Source organism: Ahaetulla prasina, chromosome 4 (assembly GCF_028640845.1).
Source record: "Ahaetulla prasina isolate Xishuangbanna chromosome 4, ASM2864084v1, whole genome shotgun sequence".
Taxonomy (NCBI): domain Eukaryota; kingdom Metazoa; phylum Chordata; class Lepidosauria; order Squamata; family Colubridae; genus Ahaetulla; species Ahaetulla prasina.
The window spans coordinates 51,670,904-51,691,680 of NC_080542.1; the positions used below are offsets into that span (position 1 = coordinate 51,670,904).

The 20,777-nt window shown below is 38.1% G+C and overlaps 1 protein-coding gene across 3 annotated transcripts; it reads left to right on the plus strand.

Moving 5' to 3' along the window:
* Nucleotides 1-70: 70 nt before the first annotated feature.
* RPIA (ribose 5-phosphate isomerase A) lies at nt 71-19,583 on the plus strand. Of its 3 annotated transcripts, XM_058181849.1 has the most exons (11): nt 71-194; nt 1,057-1,218; nt 1,625-1,778; nt 3,092-3,152; nt 6,116-6,171; nt 6,978-7,037; nt 9,951-10,015; nt 11,078-11,146; nt 14,446-14,587; nt 17,106-17,205; nt 18,412-19,583. In XM_058181849.1, the coding sequence occupies exons 3-11, from the start codon at nt 1,722-1,724 to the stop codon at nt 18,507-18,509; spliced, it is 708 nt and encodes a 235-aa protein (XP_058037832.1). In that variant the 5' UTR covers nt 71-194; nt 1,057-1,218; nt 1,625-1,721; the 3' UTR covers nt 18,510-19,583. The 3 variants fall into 3 exon arrangements, with proteins under 3 accessions (XP_058037832.1, XP_058037833.1, XP_058037831.1); XM_058181850.1 differs by lacking the exons at nt 71-194; nt 1,057-1,218 and adding an exon at nt 1,426-1,531; XM_058181848.1 differs by lacking the exons at nt 71-194; nt 1,057-1,218 and having other exon boundaries at nt 1,549-1,778.
* The last annotated feature ends 1,194 nt before the right edge of the window (nt 19,584-20,777 follow it).

A 20,777-nucleotide genomic window follows, 5' to 3' on the forward strand; every position in this document is an offset into this window, starting at 1 on the left:
AGGTAGCTGGTGGAATGCAGGGATTGGTTCTTGCTCTTTTCCTTCCCTTCTTGATTGGACAAGGCCGATGTTTTCTACGTGGCCGATTTTGAGTGTTGACGGTATTCTCCAGAGTTGAGCTCTGGGAGCTGGGGTGGGAAGGAATACCTTAAAGAAGCAGCGGCTGTCAAACCGACATATGGGGGTTAAAGAAGGTAAAAATGTCCTCGTCATAACATTTAACCAGTCTTTTATTTTTGGCCCGGACGAAATAAGGAATATTCATATATTTCTGTTTATTCTAATTCTAATTCTACGTAAGAAAGAAACCTGATCTTGACGCAAAACAGAACGAGTTGGGGAATTCCCAGAGGATACATTTAAATGCTGCATCGGTTGTTTCCTGCAGTTTCACTGATATTTTTTTTTACACATGCCTAATTTTATTTTTTGAGCTTATTTGCAAGGTGGTCTTCTTGTGGGGAACCCAGACCCCCCCCCTCAATTGCTGCCTGCAGTGGTTCCACCCAGTGTTAGGACTATGACGCCGTTCCAGATGCCGAGTCTATAGTTTTTTTATAGAGGTGACTGTGGGTTGAATTTGCAACTCTGAAGCACCGGAGGTTTAAAACAACCTTGCTGACTACAATTTGAATCATAGCAACAGTGTTGGCCTTTGTATCCAGTGGTGCATTCCGCTCCCATGGTTAAAAACATTTTACACCCATATTTTTGAGGAATAAACACGAGAGAATTGTGCCGCTCTCAAAAAAGATAAATAGCACCTCGTAATTTGGCCGTATGAAATATACATTCGTTTGCAAAAAAAAAAAAAAGTTATGTGTTAAAAAGTGAAAAATGCAATACATTACTCCAGAACTAATGTGAGTAGGGAATACAAATTATGTGCCATCAAATCGCTTTCCACTCCTAGAGACTACATGAGTTTATATTGTGTATTTAAAGGACATTTCATTCCATTCCATTTCTTTACTGGAAATTCAGTCTCCTCTCCCAATTTGAAAGAAAGTTCTTTCCATATGGACCACATATGTACAGCAGTTTTTCTCCTTATAGAAATCATTTCCGATCACAGAAATCGCAGCCGAAGAGATAAGGATTTTAGAGGTCAGAGTTGCACGGGATGCAGAGATCTACTCGAACCTCAGTTATTGACGACATTTAATCGTAGAGGTATCTGACATGAAGCGACCTTTGATATTAATGTCTGGCAAAAAGGTATTTAAAAAGTGCATCAATACATTATTGTTTGCATGAATTATTAACCATGTAGCAACTGTGACTAAAATATATCTCCTCTTTTTGCGTTCAAAACAGCTGAATGCCGGGATGCAGTCTTTCTGAGCGGGCGGTGTGTATGTGTGTGTGTGTGTGTGGGGAGGGGTGTCTCATGCAGTTCGCACTACGTGCGCTCAATTGTGTAAGTGGTAGTCTAAATCCCACGTTGCGCCTAGAGGAAGTAAGCGTTTGTCAGGCAGCCTTAATCGCGAATTGTCCCGGGGTGGTGGTTCGGGCAATCGCAAGAGCCAAGGTGAAGCCCAAAGGGGAGAGAGAGGCGGCGCCGGCGGCCGGGTGGGGTCAGCGTCATGCGGCACAGTACGGAGCCTCTCACTTTTCTTTATAGGACGCTGACAGCGGAAGGAAGGGTCGAGTTGAGAGTTCTGCAGAAAGAGCGCTTGCTAAACCCGAGGCTGTTGAGCAGCAGCCACGGGAGGGAGAATATGACCGAAGAAGCCAAAAAGCTGGCCGCCTGGGCTGCGGTAAACAATCACGTGCAGGTAGGGAGCTGATTTTGCAAGGAAGTACGTTTCTTCACTATTGTTTTTGGAACTTTCGCCTTTACCAAATATTTTTAGGTGTTATAAAATTTGTATTCTTACGTTTATAGACGAACGTAATTAGTTTTCTCCTTGACAAAAATGCGTGCGGTTTTTGTTTTTTTTTTGTTTTTTTACAGATGTTATGGGTATCGAAACTGCCACTTGTTCTGAAGTTGGTTGAAGACTTCTGAACAGATAAATGGCAAAGATCTCCTACGCTGAGATTCTCAGCAGTACTTTCACCATTGGGATTGGATTTTATTTTTTTTGTCACAACAGTATACACAAACAATTGTCATAGATAAAACAACATATCTTGAAGAAAATATATATGTATATGTAAAAAAATATGCATCAACTATATCAATTTGATATAATGAAGGGAACAATAGGACAGGAACGGTAGGCACCTTTGTGCTCTTATGCACACCCCTTATAGTCCTTTTAGGAATGGGTCAATAGTAACTGTCAATAGTAGACAGTTTTTGGTTGAAGATTTTGGGATCTTGAGTAGACACTATGGAGTCAGGTAATGAGTTCCAAGCATTAACAACTCTATTACAGAAGTCATATTTTCTGCAATCAAGTTTAAAGCGGTTGACATTTAGCTTGAATCTATTTTTTGCTCTTGTAATATTGCGATTGAAGCTGAAGTAGTCTTTTATTTTGTAGTTCTTACTCTCTGATGGACTTTGATATATATTATTAGTTAGATGGTTCCATTTCCTTTAAAAATGATCCATAGATCTTTCTGGAGTTGTAATTTGGGTTACTATCCTTGCAAATTAAATATTTTACTGTATTCTTATTTCATTCTGTGGATACTTACTGAGTAATAAGTTACTGATCAAACTCTTCACATGTTGGTTTTTTCAGACAACTTGTAATTTTTAACGTACAAAGCACAATTATGAAAAACCATTGTTTGAAAATGTTATGGTACACACAGTTATCTGACAAACTACTATACGTATTAGGTTAACTAGTAGCCAATTACATTAATCAACTGTACTGATATTATTTTACTTTAGAGAAATTTGGGTTTGATGTTTATTCTTTTTTTGGCCTCCTGAATGTTCACAGAAGAAGAATTAGGTTTTTATACCAAACCATTCTTGTTTTATATGCCTGTATGAAATATGTTTTTGTCTCCTTTAGAAGCCGGACTAGAACTGCTTAAAAGAAAAGAGTATCTCATTATGCTGTTTAGTAATCGGATAGTACAATTTCTGTGTTGATTTACAAAAGCAAATATTTACGCTTCTTTGTAGACTAATCATGTCCTTGGAATTGGAAGTGGATCTACAATTGTTCATGCTGTACATAAATTGGGTATGTATTACTGTTACTCTTTTTTTGCCTTAAGTATTTACAGGTGGTCCTCAACTTAAAACCACAGTGAACCCAAAATTTCTGTTGTTAAGTGAGTTTTCCTCCATTTTATGACTTTTCCACAATTGTTAAGTGAATTGCTGCAATTGATAAGCTAGCAACCCAATTGTTATGTGAATCTGGTTTCCCCATTGACCTTGTCAGAAGGTTGTAAAAGCTGATCACATGACCTTGGGAAACAGCAATGGTCATGAGTCAGTTTCCAGGCATCTGACTGATCACATGACCATGGGGATGCTGTATAGGTCACAACTATGAAAAATGGCCATAAGTCACATTTTTCAGGGCCATTGTAACTTTAAATGGTCACTAAATGAACTGTTGTAAGTCAAGCCTACCTGTATTGTTCTGCTTACTCAAGCAGTTGGGCTACCTGCTTTGAAGAAATTCTTGAGGATGATCCCAGAATAGTAAACTTTTCTGTTTATATTTTATTAAATTGACTTCTATCCTGCCTTTCATTCAAGGCAATATACATAGTGCTCCTTCCTTCAGGTGTTTTTCTCCACAGCAATAACCCTGTGAAGTTGTTATGCTGAGAATGAGTAGCTCAGAGGTAAGCATACTTGGTGGAGGGTAGATGGATCCAATCCACAACTACTGCACCACACTGCTGTTTAAATCATACAGTGTTCTTCATACTTGACTGCATGTAAGTAGTGAACGTTTGCAGTCTTCAACTGTTATTCCTTGGACCTTTATTGGATTATTACTGCATGGGATAGTTATTGCTCTTAATACAAAATCCAGATTGAATTCTAGAATCATTCCAGTTTAAAAATTGTTTTAAGTAATATATCAATCCATTCCTACTCATGATACAAACTGAAATGAAAAAATCTGGGCCCCACTTTCCATTAATTCTTTATAATTGGTATGTATACAAAAAGAAGCCTCCAAATTGTTACAAGTTTTAGACTAATTGTTAATTACTCTTCAGTTGTATAATGCTGTACTTTATATGTACAGGTAGTCCTTGACTTAAAACTGGTTGCTTAGTGACTGTTTGAAGTTAACAACTGACCTGATTTATGATCAAATTTAGAGTTCTGATGTATGGGTGGATTCATTGCAGTCTTGTGATCAGATTTTGGACACTCATCAAATCATAGTGCCATTTACAGTCGTTTGCAGTTTCCTGCAGTCATGTTGACTATTTTACAATAATTTTGCTGAAATCCAACACTTCCTGTTTTCAGCAAAACTGCATCTAGACTGTGTGGCCGTTTAGTCACCCCAAAAAGAAAATGATAAATTGAATCAATGACATTGCCAACCCATTTTATGAACCTTATGGCATACAATGGTAACGGTCAGGCTGCCATTAACGTATATCATGTGTTGAGAACTACCTATTCACTCACATTTATGTAAACTTCGAGGCAGTATAATGTGATGACTGTCACTGTAGTAACTTACAGGATTGTTGGAGTTTTTTTTTTCATTTCAAAAATTTTAAGTAAGAATATTAGATCAGATACATTAAAAGTTCAGGCCATTGTAGTATCTCTGCCGCCACAAGTGCTCAGATGCTCAGGTTCTGATTACAATGCTGCAGGGAACTATTGGTCACATGACCATCATTTGCATCCTTCTGTACTGGTTTCCCACAACTAAGTGGGGAAGCTACAGTAAAGGTTGCAAGTTGTTCCTGATTGCAGCACCTTCCTCCCCTGCCTGCATACAGCCTGTGCCAGTCTTCCCAGGCTCTCCCCCAGTCTCCCATGACTTATTCATGATCTGCTCCAGCCTTCTCAGATCCTCCCCTGGCCTCCCATGATTATGCAGCCTGCACAGGCTCTTCTCTGGCCTCCCCCCCACCCATGGCACCAAGACACTCCTTACCTCGGATTCCCAATGATGTGAACATATGACATCACATTTTACGACTGCATGCTAACATTGGCAACCCTAAGCCTAACTGCTATCATATCCCAAGCACTATCTGTAGTATGCATTTACAGGAATAGAAGGCCCAAGTAGTCAACCTACTGATAAAATATTTGATTCTATTAATTTTGACAAAAGGTTGCATTGATAATTGAAAAAAAAAATTCTAAGAAAAAAAATTATTTCAGCTATTTTCAGTAGTTTCTGAAATTAAATAATAATTTCCACTTACGTTGTCTTTATGATTACATTAGATAAGTTTTCCCCATTGTCATTGTTTTATTTATTTAACAATGGATCCCATATAACACTCAGCAATAAGAATAAAATTAACAGAAACAGGAAAAAGGAAACCAGATATGTGCACAGACCACCCCAGAGCTCAAAGACCTACCAATATAGAGCTATTTTGAGGTTCTTCCTAATGATAAGACATATGGGGCCAATTACAATGTGAGATAAGGTCATCAGAGGACAAACACTAGGAATCTTGACTAAAAGTTCTCTTTGGAGAGGTAGATAAGAAATGGCTCCTTAAAGAATCAAAGGAGAAAAATCACCTGAAGGAGGCTGGTCCTGAGCACAAAAAAATCCTCAATTTCATCTACAGTTACCAGGCATGGTGGATTCCACCTAGTGCCTGGCAGTTCAAGGACACGTGTGTGTTTGTATGTGTGTATGAGAGAAGAGGGGGGGGGAGAGGGAGAGAGAGATAATGAGAAAATGTACATTATAACCCTTGCTGCTATTTTAAATTCAGCAGGTTTCTTTGTATCTCAGAAAACCTGATATTGCCTCGGTATTTGTTTGAACGTACTTTATGTATGCTCCTCATTATTCTATCTGTTGACCAGGGCATCTTGTCTGATGTAGCCAATATAGCAGGATATATATAAATAATAAAGTTTGGTACTGAGCATTTTTAAATGGAGACCTTTGTGCAGAGATCTGTTAGTATGGATTGTCATTAATGGTTTAAATCTTTAGTAAATCTAGTAATTTTTCTCCTACAGCTGAGAGAGTCAAAAAAGAGAATCTCAACATAGTTTGTATACCTACCTCTTTTCAGGTAAATTCTTCCTTTTAACAATTTATTGATCATTAGTAGATCACTTGCAGTTCTCATCTTGGAAATTCCAGTTCAGATTTGTAAGTTGCACTGAATTCATGGGGACTGAGTTTTGAGCAGACCTAAGATCTAAGTCTTGCCCAGCCACCCCAGCCACTTTCTTTCTTTGTCCTTAGCTCTCTCTGTGTTGCTTACCCACTCTTAGTACATTCCCATTCTCCTTAACTTTATTGCCTCTGCATTGGGTCAGGAAGGAAAATTTCTAGAGTACTGAAAAGAAAGAGAAATCCCAAAGTTGGAGGTCCTAGTCAAACTTAATTGAAAATATTAAGAGTGGCTACTGGACTCTTGGATCAGTATTTACCATCTCTGTCTCCCAAACTCAAACCTCAGATAGATCACACAGAGATCAATCTATATCAACAGTGTCAAACTTGATTTCACCATGTGACTTTTGCCTTTGCGGAGCCAGGGTGGGTGAGGCCTGCACATGATGCATCTGGCCCATGGGCCGCCAGTTTGACACTCTTGATCTATATGGATGGGTCTTTGAAGGACTTAAAATTTAAGAGAAGTCAGAGATTATTGAATGTAACTGCTCTAGCAATCTATTTCTCTATGGAAACTAGTGCATATGTGTGTTCCCATGCCTTTTTATGCAGTTTTATTGTCTTTGATTCTATGAGTGAATTTCTTTATTGGCTGTAGACTATGACAAGATACACAAACAAAAATAGGAATAAAAATAAGACATTTGAAACATGTATCAATATGGAGAAATAATATTGCCTTCTATTTTCCTGTAGGCACGTCAGTTGATTCTGCAGAATGGCTTAACCTTAAGCGACTTAGACAGACATCCTGAGGTAAGTTGGTTGGGTATTTGTAGATTCTTTATCCCAGTGTCCAATTCTCAGTTAATGCTTTTTGGTGATTTTAGTGTGGATTTAATCATCAACACGAAGGAAAGAAAATAGCAGAATATTTAAAACCTTGACTCTGTGTCAGAACAAAACTAATTCAAAGGTTACTTGTTTTCCCTCACCCCAACCAACTCAACCAACATTTACAACTTTGTACATAAATAAATATCTTTTGGGAGTACATTATCACCCTAATGGCTTTAATTCAGCCACAATTTATTCAAAGATTTTCATAAATGAATAATTCCAAACATTCAGAATATAATTTAACAACATGATATATTTGATGCCTATTTTTTTTTTCAAAGAATCTGGTTCATCGTAATAGTCATCTTCAACCAATAAGGAACTACCAATAAATAGAAGTGATAATTGGCATTGTGCATGTGTGTATATATCAGCCTTGATATCATGTTTTTTTTACATCAATTCTATGCCACAGATTTAGAGATATTATAGTCCTAATGTCTCCTTTGATCTGCTTAATTATTATCACCAATCCTCTGGAATTATTATTTTCACCAATCCTCTGGAATTACACCACTTTGCCAATATTTATTAAACAATGTTGCCAGTTCTTTCACCATAGCCCAGCCACCATGATTTAAGATCTTTGAGGTTATCTCATCTAAGCCAGCTCTCTAATTGTTTTTAAAGCTTCTAATCACCATTTTTATTTCTTCAATTGTAATTTCACCAGTATTTACTTGAATATACATTATACATTAAAATTGTATATAGAGAGTGGGTTTGGCTGATTAAGAGTTTCCTGGAAGTGCCCAACCCATCTTCTGTTTTGCACATCTTGGATGACCAGAAGCTGACCAAAGATCGAACAGTAAATAAATTCTAAATCTTCCTATCTTCAGAAACTTCATTTCCAATAGATGATTTGATATAAGAATGTATTAGAAGCATGGATGGTTTGCTAGTTAAAGTTATAATGAATGCTATTGGTGTAAACTAAACAAATTGTTAAAAAAACCTCTAATATTTGATTTACTTTGTATATTACTACCAACTCTTTTTTATGCTTTGCTAATGTTATTTCAAAAGGGAATAGTGTGATGGGAATATCTGTTTCTATGTTAATGACTTAAAGTACTTGGAGGATAGCCTTTCCTTAGGTTGTGTATTAGAGGGGTCATCTTAATTGGGATAATCTCCAGACATATATTCCCCAAAATTGCCCCTTGGTTCTGTCAGCTGGATATTATAGGAGTTCTGGTCACAGCATATAATAGGATGAATAAAGTCATCATTGGAAGCTTTTCAACTCTTTCCAACCAGATATGTACCAATGAACGTACCAGATATATACCAATGAAACACTTTCACAATGTACCTTTGTAAAAAAAAACAAACACTTCCTGGGGAGATTCCCTGGAACCTATTATTTTCATTTTAGAACCATATAAAGAGGTCTTCCTAACTGCCTGCTCTTTAAATATCAAATATTTTAATCTAGCTTCTTTCTCATATTGTTGCCTGCTATAATACCTCTGCTTTTACCATTCCTCTTAGATGTTCTTGTGCCTAGTTCTAGACTATTATCTAGACAGAGTCTAGTTCTAGACTCTGTGGCTCAGACTGCTAATGCAGTCTGTTATTAACAGCAGCTGCCTGCAATTACTGCAGGTTCTAGTCCCACCAGGCCCAAGGTTGACTCAGCCTTCCATCCTTTATAAGGTAGGTAAAATGAGGACCCAGATTGTTGGGGGCAATAAGTTGACTTTGTATATAAATATACAAATAGAACGAAGACTATTGCTAATATAGTGTAAGCCGCCCTGAGTCTTCGGAGAAGGGCAGGATATAAATGCAAAAAAAAAAAAAAATTAGCTGGTACAGCTAATACTCTAGAACTACTTTCTTTTAGGCCTGGCAAATCATTCAACTAGGTTATGCCTGGCTACTATGTGTTTTTAATTTTTTTTTAATATTGTCTACTTTATGTTTTTTAGAGTTCTTTTTATGTAAGCCACCCAGAGTCATTTGAAAGTGAGATGGGCAGCTATATAGAATTAATAAACTTATTGATCGGCGGATTGAGTGATTGACATCTGCAGCCAGAAGACTTTTTTTTTTAATAAAAAAAGTTTTATTTCCATTTTCCAACAACATATTCAATGTACAGTCTCTTATTCAACATTAATCATTAATTTTCATTTGTTACTTATTCGGGCTTGCTCAGCTACCACTTCCTTCCTTAACACAACCTTTCTTCTTCCCTTCTCTACCTTCTTCTACTTTCTCCATCCTTCCTCTCTTTCACTTTTCTACTTCTTCTCCTCCTTCCCCACTCCTCTCTTTCCCCCTTTCTAACCCTCTCTTTTTCCCCTTTCTTCTTCCTCTCCTTTCCCCCTCTTCTACCTGTCTCTTTTCCTACCTACTTTCTTCCTTCACTCTCTCTACTCCTCTCTCCCTTTCCATTCCCTTTTGAAATGGCAGCTGAGCAGCCCCAATTTCATTTCAAATTGTTCAAATTATTTCTATTTTTTAATTACATATCTTCAAACATTCCTGTACATTAATAATCCTTTATCTTCCCCCCCCTTCCCCTGCCCCCTGAGACTTCCCAGAACCAAGTACAGGGTATAAAGTTAACAATCATAAATTAAGATACAACATAAATCATAATCCATAGTCACTCCTCACCCTTTGTATCATCAACTCCTCTCCCAATTAAACATATAAACTAGTACAATACAATTCCTAAATTCACTTTAAAGTAGCCACTTGCTTTCTTTAATCTTTGACAAGCAGATCTAAAGGGCTGTCTTATTGAAAGATCTGCAAAGATCTTATAGTAGAAGTGTTTTGTGGATGTATGAAAAATTGTTCTTTTTTGTGTAGTTAAATGTTGCTATTGATGGAGCTGATGAAGTTGACTCGGATCTCAGTCTTATCAAAGGAGGAGGGTAAGAATAATTTATATTTCTGTATTCATTGATAAAAGTATAAGATAGGTAAGTAGATATTATCAACCGATAAAATCTTAGTAGATCTCCAGGAGTATATATTGGTTTTGAGGATAAAATTTGTAGCTTTATAAATTAAATGTCTCATTATTAAATTGCTGAAGGTAATTGCTTGAGGAATATATAGAGTATATAATTAAAGTTGGAAAATATTAATGTAAGTGCTGAATGTTCTACTGCTGAGCTGTAGCTCTTACTGGATTATTGAAAGAATGAGAAAAATGATGCAAGGAAATTGTCTTAACCCAGGGCACACCCTGATCTATGTGATCAAATCTTTCCTGAAACAAGGCAGACATAAAAACCAATGGATTCCACTGTGTGTTGAAATTGCGTGATTACAACCCTTTCCTGCAGATTTAGAAATAAGACAAATAGTTGGAAAATGCAATCTAGTTTTGCCACCTCCGAATAAAACCTCTGCAAATATCAGCAAAAAAGTTCTGATGTTTACAAAGATCTAAAATGACATCTATAAAATAGCAGCAATTTGAAGCATTTCTTTCAACTGTTATGGGATGGAAAGTGGTATTAAAGGTTATTTTGCTTTAAAATGAGAAAAGATTTACAGAAATATTTGCATGGATTTTATTTTATGAAGATAACTATCTTACACAATTTTCAGTATTCATCTTTAAAAATTAAGCATTAGAGTAAATGTAGGAAAAAAGTCACATATTACAGAAATATGTGTCACATTTGCACAGCTCAGTAACTCCTATTGACTTCAGCAGAATTTAGGTGGAAACATGTTTATGTTTTTAAGTATTATCTTTTCTTTTACTGAGGTCATCTATTTGGATGAGGAATGTTTGTGTACTAATCCTGTTATACATACAATCTATTTTTATTTGGTTACAGCGATTTCTTTTTTTGTGAATGCTATGATGAATTAATATGACTTGTGGATAAAGGAAAATAAAATATGCTTGGATTTAAATTTAGTTTTAACCTACTGATTAGTTTGTATGGGCTTGCAAGCTATTTTTTTTTATTCTTCAGGGGTTGCCTGACGCAGGAGAAGATAGTGGCTGGCTGCGCAAAAAGCTTCATAGTTATTGCTGATTACAGGTAAAATGATTTAGCACTCCTTGTGGTTTCCCCTTTAAGAAGCTGCAGAAGGGGCTGTATTATTCATAACAGTTTTCATATTAATTTATATCAGAATGATAATCTAGTCTAGTTTTACTTAAGCTATTGTGGGTTGAAATGTTGCATTATGTCATGTCCCTATGTGGTATTTTTACTTTCTATAACCACCCTGAAAATATTCCTAAGAATAATTCACACAAAAATATACAACAAAATTGAAGAGCATCTAAGTAACACACAATTTGGTTTCAGAAACAATCTTGGTACACGAGATGCCCTATTTAGCATTCAAGTTCTTGTACAGCGTTGTAGAGATGTCAGTCACAGTGTTTACATGTGCTTCATTGATTTTGAAAAAGCATTTGATAAAATAAGACCCAGAAAACTATTACAAGTCCTGAAACAAGTGGGACTAGATGACAAAGACATCCAAATCATAAAGAATCTATATTGGCATCAGGTAGCAAATGTCAGATTAGTCCAAAAATACTCAGATGATGCCGAAGTACGAAGAGGGCTCAGACAGGGCTGTATTCTGTCTCTGCTGTTGTTTAATATCTACTCTGAGTCAATTTTCAATGAAACACTGGAAAACATCAATTCCGGCCTCAAAGTAAAAGGTGTTTGGATCAACAATTTAAGATATGCTAATGATACAGTTCTGCTCGCCAGTAAGAATGAAGATCGTCAGCTCCTTATCAACAGTCACAGAAATATCTGAAAAATATGGCTTGAAGCTTAACACCTCAAAAACCAAGATCATGGTCGTCAGCAAACAACCCATTAACTTACCATCGATAAATTTGGAAGGAATACCACTAGAAAAAGTTGAAAGGATCACGTACCTCAGTTCTAATTTACATGAACCGCCCTGATTCCCTTGGAAGATAGGGCGGTATAAAAATACGATTAAATAAATAAAATAAATAAATGAAAGCTGGGACATGATCACTGAAGTAAAGACAAGGATAGAGAAAGCTCGAACAGCATTCATCAAAATTAAAAAGAACTTCTGCAGTCACAACATAAGCCTAAGACTGAAAATGAGGCTTGTCAGATGTTGCATCTTTTCTATCCTGCTCTATGGAGTAGAGAGTTGATCTGTAACAGAAAGCCACTTGAAGAGTGGATTTACAGATGGCTGTTATGTATAAGCTGGGTTGACAAAATCAGAAATGAGGAGGTGATAAGCCGTCTGAAAAAGCCAAGGGAAATCATCAAAACCATTAAAAAGTTAAAATTAGATTATTTCAGACATGTGATGTGACACCTGGAAAAATTCGGCATACTTCACCTAATCCTCCAAGTAAAGCTTGAAGGCAAATAAGGTCCAGGCAGAAGAAGAACATCATGGCTTCAAAATATAAGCTTTGGACAAAACTGTCGTGTCCCACTCCTCTGCTGACGGCCGGGTCGGGGAAGTCCGTATCAGGCGTGCCTCTGCAGCTCTGCCAAAGTCCTAGCAAAGTTCTCAAGGCAGGCAGGAGACCAGGAAGTGACTTCAGCAATCCAAGGTAGACTTTGCCTGACTCAGAGAATGCCAGAAAGCAGATCCTTTATATAGGCCATGGGGTGTGGCTCCATGACTCAGCACTTATCCAGGCCTGCCTCTCCCTTCTTTTTGCTGACGCTGCCTATCAATTCTCCTGAAGCGAGGATCTCTCCAGGCTCCAGCTGTTGGCAATTCACATTCCTCAGGCTCACATGCTGTGGGGGAGGGGGAGGGGTCTAGTTGCTCCGTTTGCCTGGGCATGGAGCCAGGGCTGGGGGCTGGAGGCACGTCAGGCCCTTCGTCTTGTTCGGCCTGTCTGGGCATGGTGCCAGGGCTGGGGCCTGGAGGCATGCCAGGACATTCCTCAGCGTTCGGCAGGAGATAAGAGGGACCTGGCTGCGGGGAAAGCGAGCGAGACACAACAAAAACTCAGCAGCACTTTTTCGTGTGGCTGCAGATAAAAATAGGATCGCAAACATGATCGCCGACGTCCAATGATGGATATGGCACAAGAAGAAGAAGAATAACCATCAGGTGGCAATACTCCACTGGTTTTCTTCTCAATTAGGCCATATCAGACTTGTCTGGATACATATATCTGAATTGGTCCCTATATAGGATGAAGCCAGTCATATCCTCTTTCCTGGTGGTCTCTAAAAGTACCAGAGATTACATGTAACTCCACACATATAAGTATATATTATATCTCATTTACAGGTAGTTACTCAACTTATAATCACAATCGACTGGAAAATTGGTAGGCAGTGCAGTTATTAAGTATAAGGCATCACATAACTGGACCCAATTTTAAAACCCTTTTTTGTCATCATTAAGTGAGTCATCAAGTGACCATGACTTGCAACTTTCCCTTTCGGCTTCCTCATTGAGTTTGCTTGTTGGAAGATGTCTGGAAGCATCACAGATAGCAGTCAGCTGATTGCAGGATGTTACAATTGTAAGTGAGAGATAGTTGCCAAGTGCTCAGATTGTAATCCTGCAGAGGTTATAAGTGCAAGGATTGGTTATATATTGGAAGTACCATCGGAACGTCAGATGGTCGCTAAATAAGTGGTTGTAAGTGAAGGATTATATTAACATAGTCAATATAAAAGCATGCATATTTATTATGTATGTAAAATGTTCTCCTGCTGACATAATGTTTTTTTGTTTACTTCTCTGTGTTTCTTCAACACACTGCTATATAATTTATTTATTTATTTTATTTATTTATTTGCATTTATATCCCTCCCTTCTCTGAAGACTCAGGGCGGCTTACACTGTGTTAAGCAATAGTCTTCATCCATCTGTATATTATATACAAAGTCAACTTTTATTGCCCCCAACAATCTGGATCCTCATTTTACCTACCTTATAAAGGATGGAAGGCTGAGTCAACCTTGGGCCTGGTGGGACTTGAACCTGCAGTAATTGCAAGCAGCTGTGTTAATAACAGACTGTCTTAGCAGTCTGAGCCACCAGAGGCCAATTTCTATAATTCATAATTCTATAATTTCTATAATTTTAATAATGAATTGCTCGTCCTTTCAAAACAACTCAGATGTTGGTTATAATCAGCATTGTCCTATAATCAAATGCACAAATCTGAAATTGTCTATCACCTGTTGAGCATTTGTCTTTCTGTTTATTGGTACTGTTTAAAGGCAATGTGTTCTGGCTTTCAGAAGTAGTCAGGATATCTCAGCAAGTTGAAGCTTGTTTGCAGATTCCTGCTGTTATTACTATCATAATATTAATGTATATCTTCCCTTAACCCATATTCTTGTAGAAAAAAATCTAAAAATCTTGGAGAACAATGGAAGAAGGGGATTCCTATTGAAGTCATCCCGATGGCTTATGTGCCAATCACTAAGCTTCTGACCAATAAATTTGGAGGTGTTACAGAGTTGAGGATGGCTGTCAATAAAGCTGTATGTATACATTTAAGAAGTTGATAATCTGTATGGTGTTGGTGTATAGAAACATTTATTTTTTCCTTTTCAGAGCGGGTGGACAGTTAAACCTTTGCTCTTAATAGATTACTAGCTTTGCAGAGGTTCCAGATGGGCCAAAGGGAAAAGTTTGAAGCTATCTATACTTGCATAAATCTTCCTTTATTGAGTTTTGCCACATATCCACTGGACTAATATATTTGTTCTTCCAGTTTTTTCACTTACTGTAAACCTTGAGATTGCTTTTAAAATACTGTACTTGTTCTAGCTGGTTTCCCTAGCACATTTCAAAGAGCTCAGACCAAGATAATCTTTTCCCACCTCCTTTCCATTTGCAGGAAGAAATATTATAGCATCTTGACTCTTGAAAATGAAGACAGAGAACTGGGCAACAATAGTATTCCTAGCAAGTGGTATATTCTCTTCAAAATATCTCATGCAGGAACACCATTACTATAAAAAGTTGATTCTCTTGAGGGATCAAAAGCCTATTGTAACTTCCCCAAGTTCAAGAATTTTAGTTTAGAAATAATTTTAACCAGCCTATGCCAGCTCAGTGCCCTTCCGATATTTTATTTTTGAAATATTTAATTTGTGTAATAGCCAAATTCTTTAGGAAGCTAAAGGTAAGACACTGCAAAATATAATCTAAATAAAACCATACATAATTTAAAAATAAAAATATAAAATCAAACTCTAATGTAAATAGGCAGTAATAGAATATTACTGCCATTTAAAAACATAAGAACTAAAACTGTTGAAAGGCCTGGAAAAATAGATAAACAATTTCTCTGGTGCCGAAAGGACATATAAAGAATAGTTGCGGAATTGGGTATTTCTAATCTAGTGAAAGAAAGGACTAGTGGTGTCATGATAGCAGTGTTCCAACATTTGAGGGGCTACCACAAGAAAACAGAGTTTCCAAAGCACCGGAAGATAGGACAGGAAACAATGGGTGGAAACTAATCAAGGAGAGAAGCAACCTAGAACCAAGGAGAAATTTCCTGTCAGTGAGAACAATTAACCAATGGAACACCTCGTTTCCAGAAATTGTGGATGCTCCATCACCGGTGGTTTTAAGAAGGAATTGGGCAGCCAAATATCCAGAATGGTATTGGGTCTCCTGCTTGATTGGGGGTTGGAGTAGAAGACCTCCAGAGCCCCTTCCTACTCTGTTACTCTGATAAGCAAAGAGGATGGGTATTCTTGTTCTGTGTTTGTTTTTCAATCTGTTATTTTTTGCCTAGGAGTTACATTACATCAGGGCTGTCAAACTCGCGGCTGGATAAATCACACGCTTTGCCACACCCATGCCTGGTTTAGCGAAGGGGGGAAAAGTTCTGATACGTCACGTGATGATGCGAGTTTGACATCCCTGCACTACATTTACAAATCTGCATATACTTTTGCAGGTTAGCCCTCTAGATAAATATTCACATGCAGGTCACTTTATTTATTTATTTATTTATTTTATTAAATTTTTATACCGCCCTTCTCCCGAAGGACTCAGGGCGGTGTACAGCCAAAATAAAATACAGAATATATACAATTAAAAGAATTTAAAATGAACTATTACTAAACGGCCGATAATTTAAAAAATTTAAAAATTTAAAATTTTACTAAAACCCCAATTTAAAATCAACTATTTATGCCAGTCCTGCCTGAATGAATAAATATGTTTTTAGCTCACGACGAAAGGTCCGAAGATCAGGCACTTGACATAAGCCAGGGGGGAGTTCGTTCCAGAGCGTCGGTGCTCCCACAGAGAAGGCCCTACTCCTGGGGGCCGCCAGCCGACATTGTTTGGCGGACGGCACCCTGAGAAGGCCCTCTCTGTGAGAGCGTACGGGTCGATGGGAGGCATAAGGTAACAGCAGGCGGTCTCGTAAGTACCCGGGTCCTAAGCCATGGAGCGCTTTAAAGGTGGTAACCAGGATCTTGAAGCGCACCCGAAAGACTACAGGAAGCCAGTGCAGACTACGGAGCAGTGGTGTTACGTGGGAGCCACGAGCGGCTCCCATTACCACTCGCAGCCTCCGGGTGCACCTCAAGGGCAGCCCCATGTAGAGAGCATTGCAATAATCCAGCCGAGACGTAACCAGAGCGTGAGTGACCGTGCATAAGGCATCCCGGTCAAGGAAGGACGCAACTGGCGAACCAAGCGAACTTGGTAAAAGGCCCTCCTGGTGACGGCCGCCAGATGTTCATCAAAGGACAGCTGACCATCCAGGAGGACGCCCAAGTTGCGAACCACCTCCTTTGGGGCCACTAACTCGCCCCCAACAGTCAGCTGCGGATGCAGCTGACTGTACCGGGGTGCCGGCATCCACAGCCACTCCGTCTTGAAGGGATTGAGCTTGAGTCTGTTTCTCCCCATTCAGACCCGTACGGCTTCCAGGCACCGGGACAGCACTTCGACCGCTTCGTTGTGTCTGATAGGATTTATAACTCAAAATAAAATCTCTTATGCATAATATTTTTAATTTTTGCTTATTAGGGTCCTGTGGTGACAGACAATGGGAATTTTTTATTGGACTGGAAATTTGATAAAATTCATAATTGGAATGAAGTGAATGTAGCAATCAAGATGATACCAGGTAGTCTTCATACACCATTTGATTTTAATAGTGTAAAGGATTAATTTTTAGGTCTCTGAATTATTGTAGTACTTTCAAAAGCAAACTCCTTATGTGTTCAATGTGTTAAGATTGGAACAAAATAGAAACTTTCAAAGATTAAATTTTCATTCTTTTGGTTTAGTTCTGTAAAACCTATACTAAGCTGATGGATAGAAAAAAAGTGATTTTTTTTCAAATTATAACCAAAAATGGGAGGCACGTTAAGGATTCATGAACATTGCTGCAGTATTATTTCACCAAAATAACATAAAGTGATTTTCAAATAGACGTCAGAAATCTTCGCAACTGCCTTGTCTGGCTTCTCTTGCTCATAGTTTTCGGCTACAGTTCTTGTTTCTTTTGCTTCTTTTTCCCTGTCAGAAAATTAGTGAGATACAGATAGAGAAAAAAGGGATGGTGGGCAAATGTCAGCTTTGTTTTTGCTCCTAAATGATCTCATGATGCACCCTATTGAAACAGAGAAAATGTATTGTCTTGACTCCTCTTCCTCCTTCTCACTGTTGAACACCCAAGTCAGTAGAAAAGAAGTTCCCCTGGTACAGTACTTCTCAAACTTAGCAACTTCAAAGTGCAAAGGCCTGGAATCCTTGGAATTGAAGTCTACACAACTTAATTGTTGAGGTTGAGAAATATTGCCCTGGTATACCGTATTTTTCAGACTATAAGACGCACCGGTGTATAAGACGCACCAAGATTTTGAAGAGGTAAGCAAGGAAAAAAAGTTTTTGCCCTCCCTGGCCCAGGTGCATTCTGCAGACCTCCCAAAGCCTCTGCACGCCCTGTTTTTGCAAAAAACTGACCCATTTTTCGTAAAAACAATGTTTTTGTCCTCCCCAGCCTACAGGAGCACTATGCAGGCCTCCCAAAGCCTCTGTGCGGTCTGTTTTTTTGCAAAAATGGGACACATGGGGTGGGGCTTCGGGAAGCCCAAAATGGCTGTATTCAGTGTATAAGACGCACCAACATTTCCACTCTCTTTTGGGGGGTGGGGAAGTGTGTCTTATACTCCAAAAAGTACGGTATGTAGTGTTTTAATATAGGATTTTCATTTTTGAAGCTTTCAATATATTTCATCACAGTTGAATTTATATCATTCTTAAGATATATTAGTTAATGTGTAGTATTTTAGTAATAATTAAAAGTAATTGAGCTTTTCTATTTTAGGAGTGGTGGAAACAGGTCTGTTCATCAATATGGCAGAGCGGGTTTACTTTGGCATGGAAGATGGTTCTGTGAGTGTACATGAGAAGCCAATTCACTGACGTCTCACAGTTACGCAGCTCTACTCTGCTATCTTACTCTTCTGAAAAATTATCATCCTGATGCCAGCCTGACAACTTGCCTTAAAGCATTCAGTCTGGATCTCAGTGAATGGAATAAAAAGGTCCAGGGAATGTCATTTTAAAATCTATTTTTAAATGTAATTTTTTAAAAGTGATCATCATTTTGAATGTTTCAAACTTTTTATTTTTTTATATAAATAATTTACAAAAAAGTTACGTTGTGCAGTATTGGAATATTTTGACTGCAGTGCATTATTAGGGGAAGAAAGTAAATAAAATATGCGACATGGTTCAATCAAAAAAGCCCAAGATGTATTTATGTGAAAGGACTGTATCCAGCTAGAAATCTTTTTGGTTCTATATTTTATGCCTTTAAAATGATTTTAATCATTATTTTTAATTAGATAATGTTTGTTATATTCTTTGCAATGCGACTAATATTTCAACAGTTGACTTTTGTAATTAAATTAAATTTTAATTTCTGCTTAGAACTGACTTACTATATTTTGCATCTCCTTAATTGTTCACATGTTGCCATGAGAATTAATGTGTGAAAAACAGACTGTGTCCGGACTGTTCTAGCCAGTGTCACTGACGCCAGTCCATAATGACTTGAATTTATTTATATCAACACTGTGGGGAAGCTACATTTTCAAATGTTTCCAAAACAGCTTAGAAGAAGTCTAGCCACAAAGATTGCTAAGCCAATATGAGCAATGTATTTATTAGTCACAATTATAATGTGTAAATTCAGTACTCCATTATTTATTCCTAGTAGCAAAAGATTCCAGTCTATTTTAACAATTATTTATGGGCATGATTTGGGTTCAGTTCTTATTAAGAGCTGAGAATTGTTAATCCTTGCATGGTGATGTAGATGCTGTAACTAAACACAGATAAAATTAGAATCTTGAATGAACTATAAATGTAGCAAGAATAAGTCGCGTAATTGAATCATACTTTATTCCTTAATGCATTGCCTGATCAAAAATATTACTTGATACTTCATCTGTTGTAGCATTTAAATAAAGTACTGCAGTGCCAGCCCTGTGATTGGATGTTTGAATAGTTTTCTGGTTGATTTTCTAAAAATATGTCTTGCAGGATAACTCAAGTGATAGTCCTTTCTCCATCATCCTACTCTAATAGCTAGGTTGATATTGTTAGAAAATCAAATAAGATATGGAAGTAGTAGATCATCCTGAGTTCTTCATTCTTTTAATGCACCCAATGCAAAAAGGTCATTTTTCTGTATTTTTAATACATTTTAACCCTACAATTGTTTTTCATTTCATTTTTATTTAACAGATAAAAATAAATTAATAAAAACATCATGTGGCTTTTATTCCCAAGTAAGTGGGCAGAATGTTCAGGATTGTTAATTCCTGAATTCATACCCCTTGTGGCTTATTAATGGAATTCGTGCCCTTCCCAGGAGATGGTGGATAACTGTAATGTCAAGGGAGGGGATGACTTGACCCATCCTCAAGAAGCCATCACTGCACCCACTGGACAGCTTTTCCTCTGTCTCCTCTTATTGAGAAAGTTGTTCGGTTACAGATTTGAAGATTCTGGATTCTGATAAGCCCTTTCAAACAGGTGTCAGGCCAAGACATAGGACTAAGATGGCATTGGTCATGGTTTTGGATGAACCATGGAGGAGCCAGGATTTTGCTGGCTATTGATCTTAGTGGTTTTAGATAAGTATCAGCATGGTATCCTATTGCCTGCCTGTAAGGATTAGATTTGGGAGACCCTGTACTTGGGTGTCTTTCTCCAGTATCAGTTTCAATTGATGTTGGAGAGATGAGAGATTGGATCTGGCACCCCCAATATGTGGGGTGCCACAAGGCTCTAGAGCAGGGGTGTCAAACTCAAGGCCTGGGGCCCGGATCCAGCCCATAGTGTGCTTAGATCTGGCCCGCAGGGCCACCCTGGAAACAGTGAAGGACTGGTCCACAGTGCCTCTACGTATGGCCCTCCCAAGCTCCATTTTCACTGGCAGAGGGTTGGAGGCCATCACAGGCAATAACAGGCTCCCAAGCTCCATTTTTGCTTGTAGAGAGTTGCAGGAGGCTGTCACAGCTGAAATGGAGCTTGGGAGCCTGTTTTCGTTGGCAGAGCGCTCGGGCTACCACAGGCGCTCTGACACAAGTGATGTTGAGCTTGCCATGTCCACCCCAGCCACGCCCATCCTGGCCCATCAAGGTCAACACAACCCTGATGCATCCCTCAATGAAATAGCAT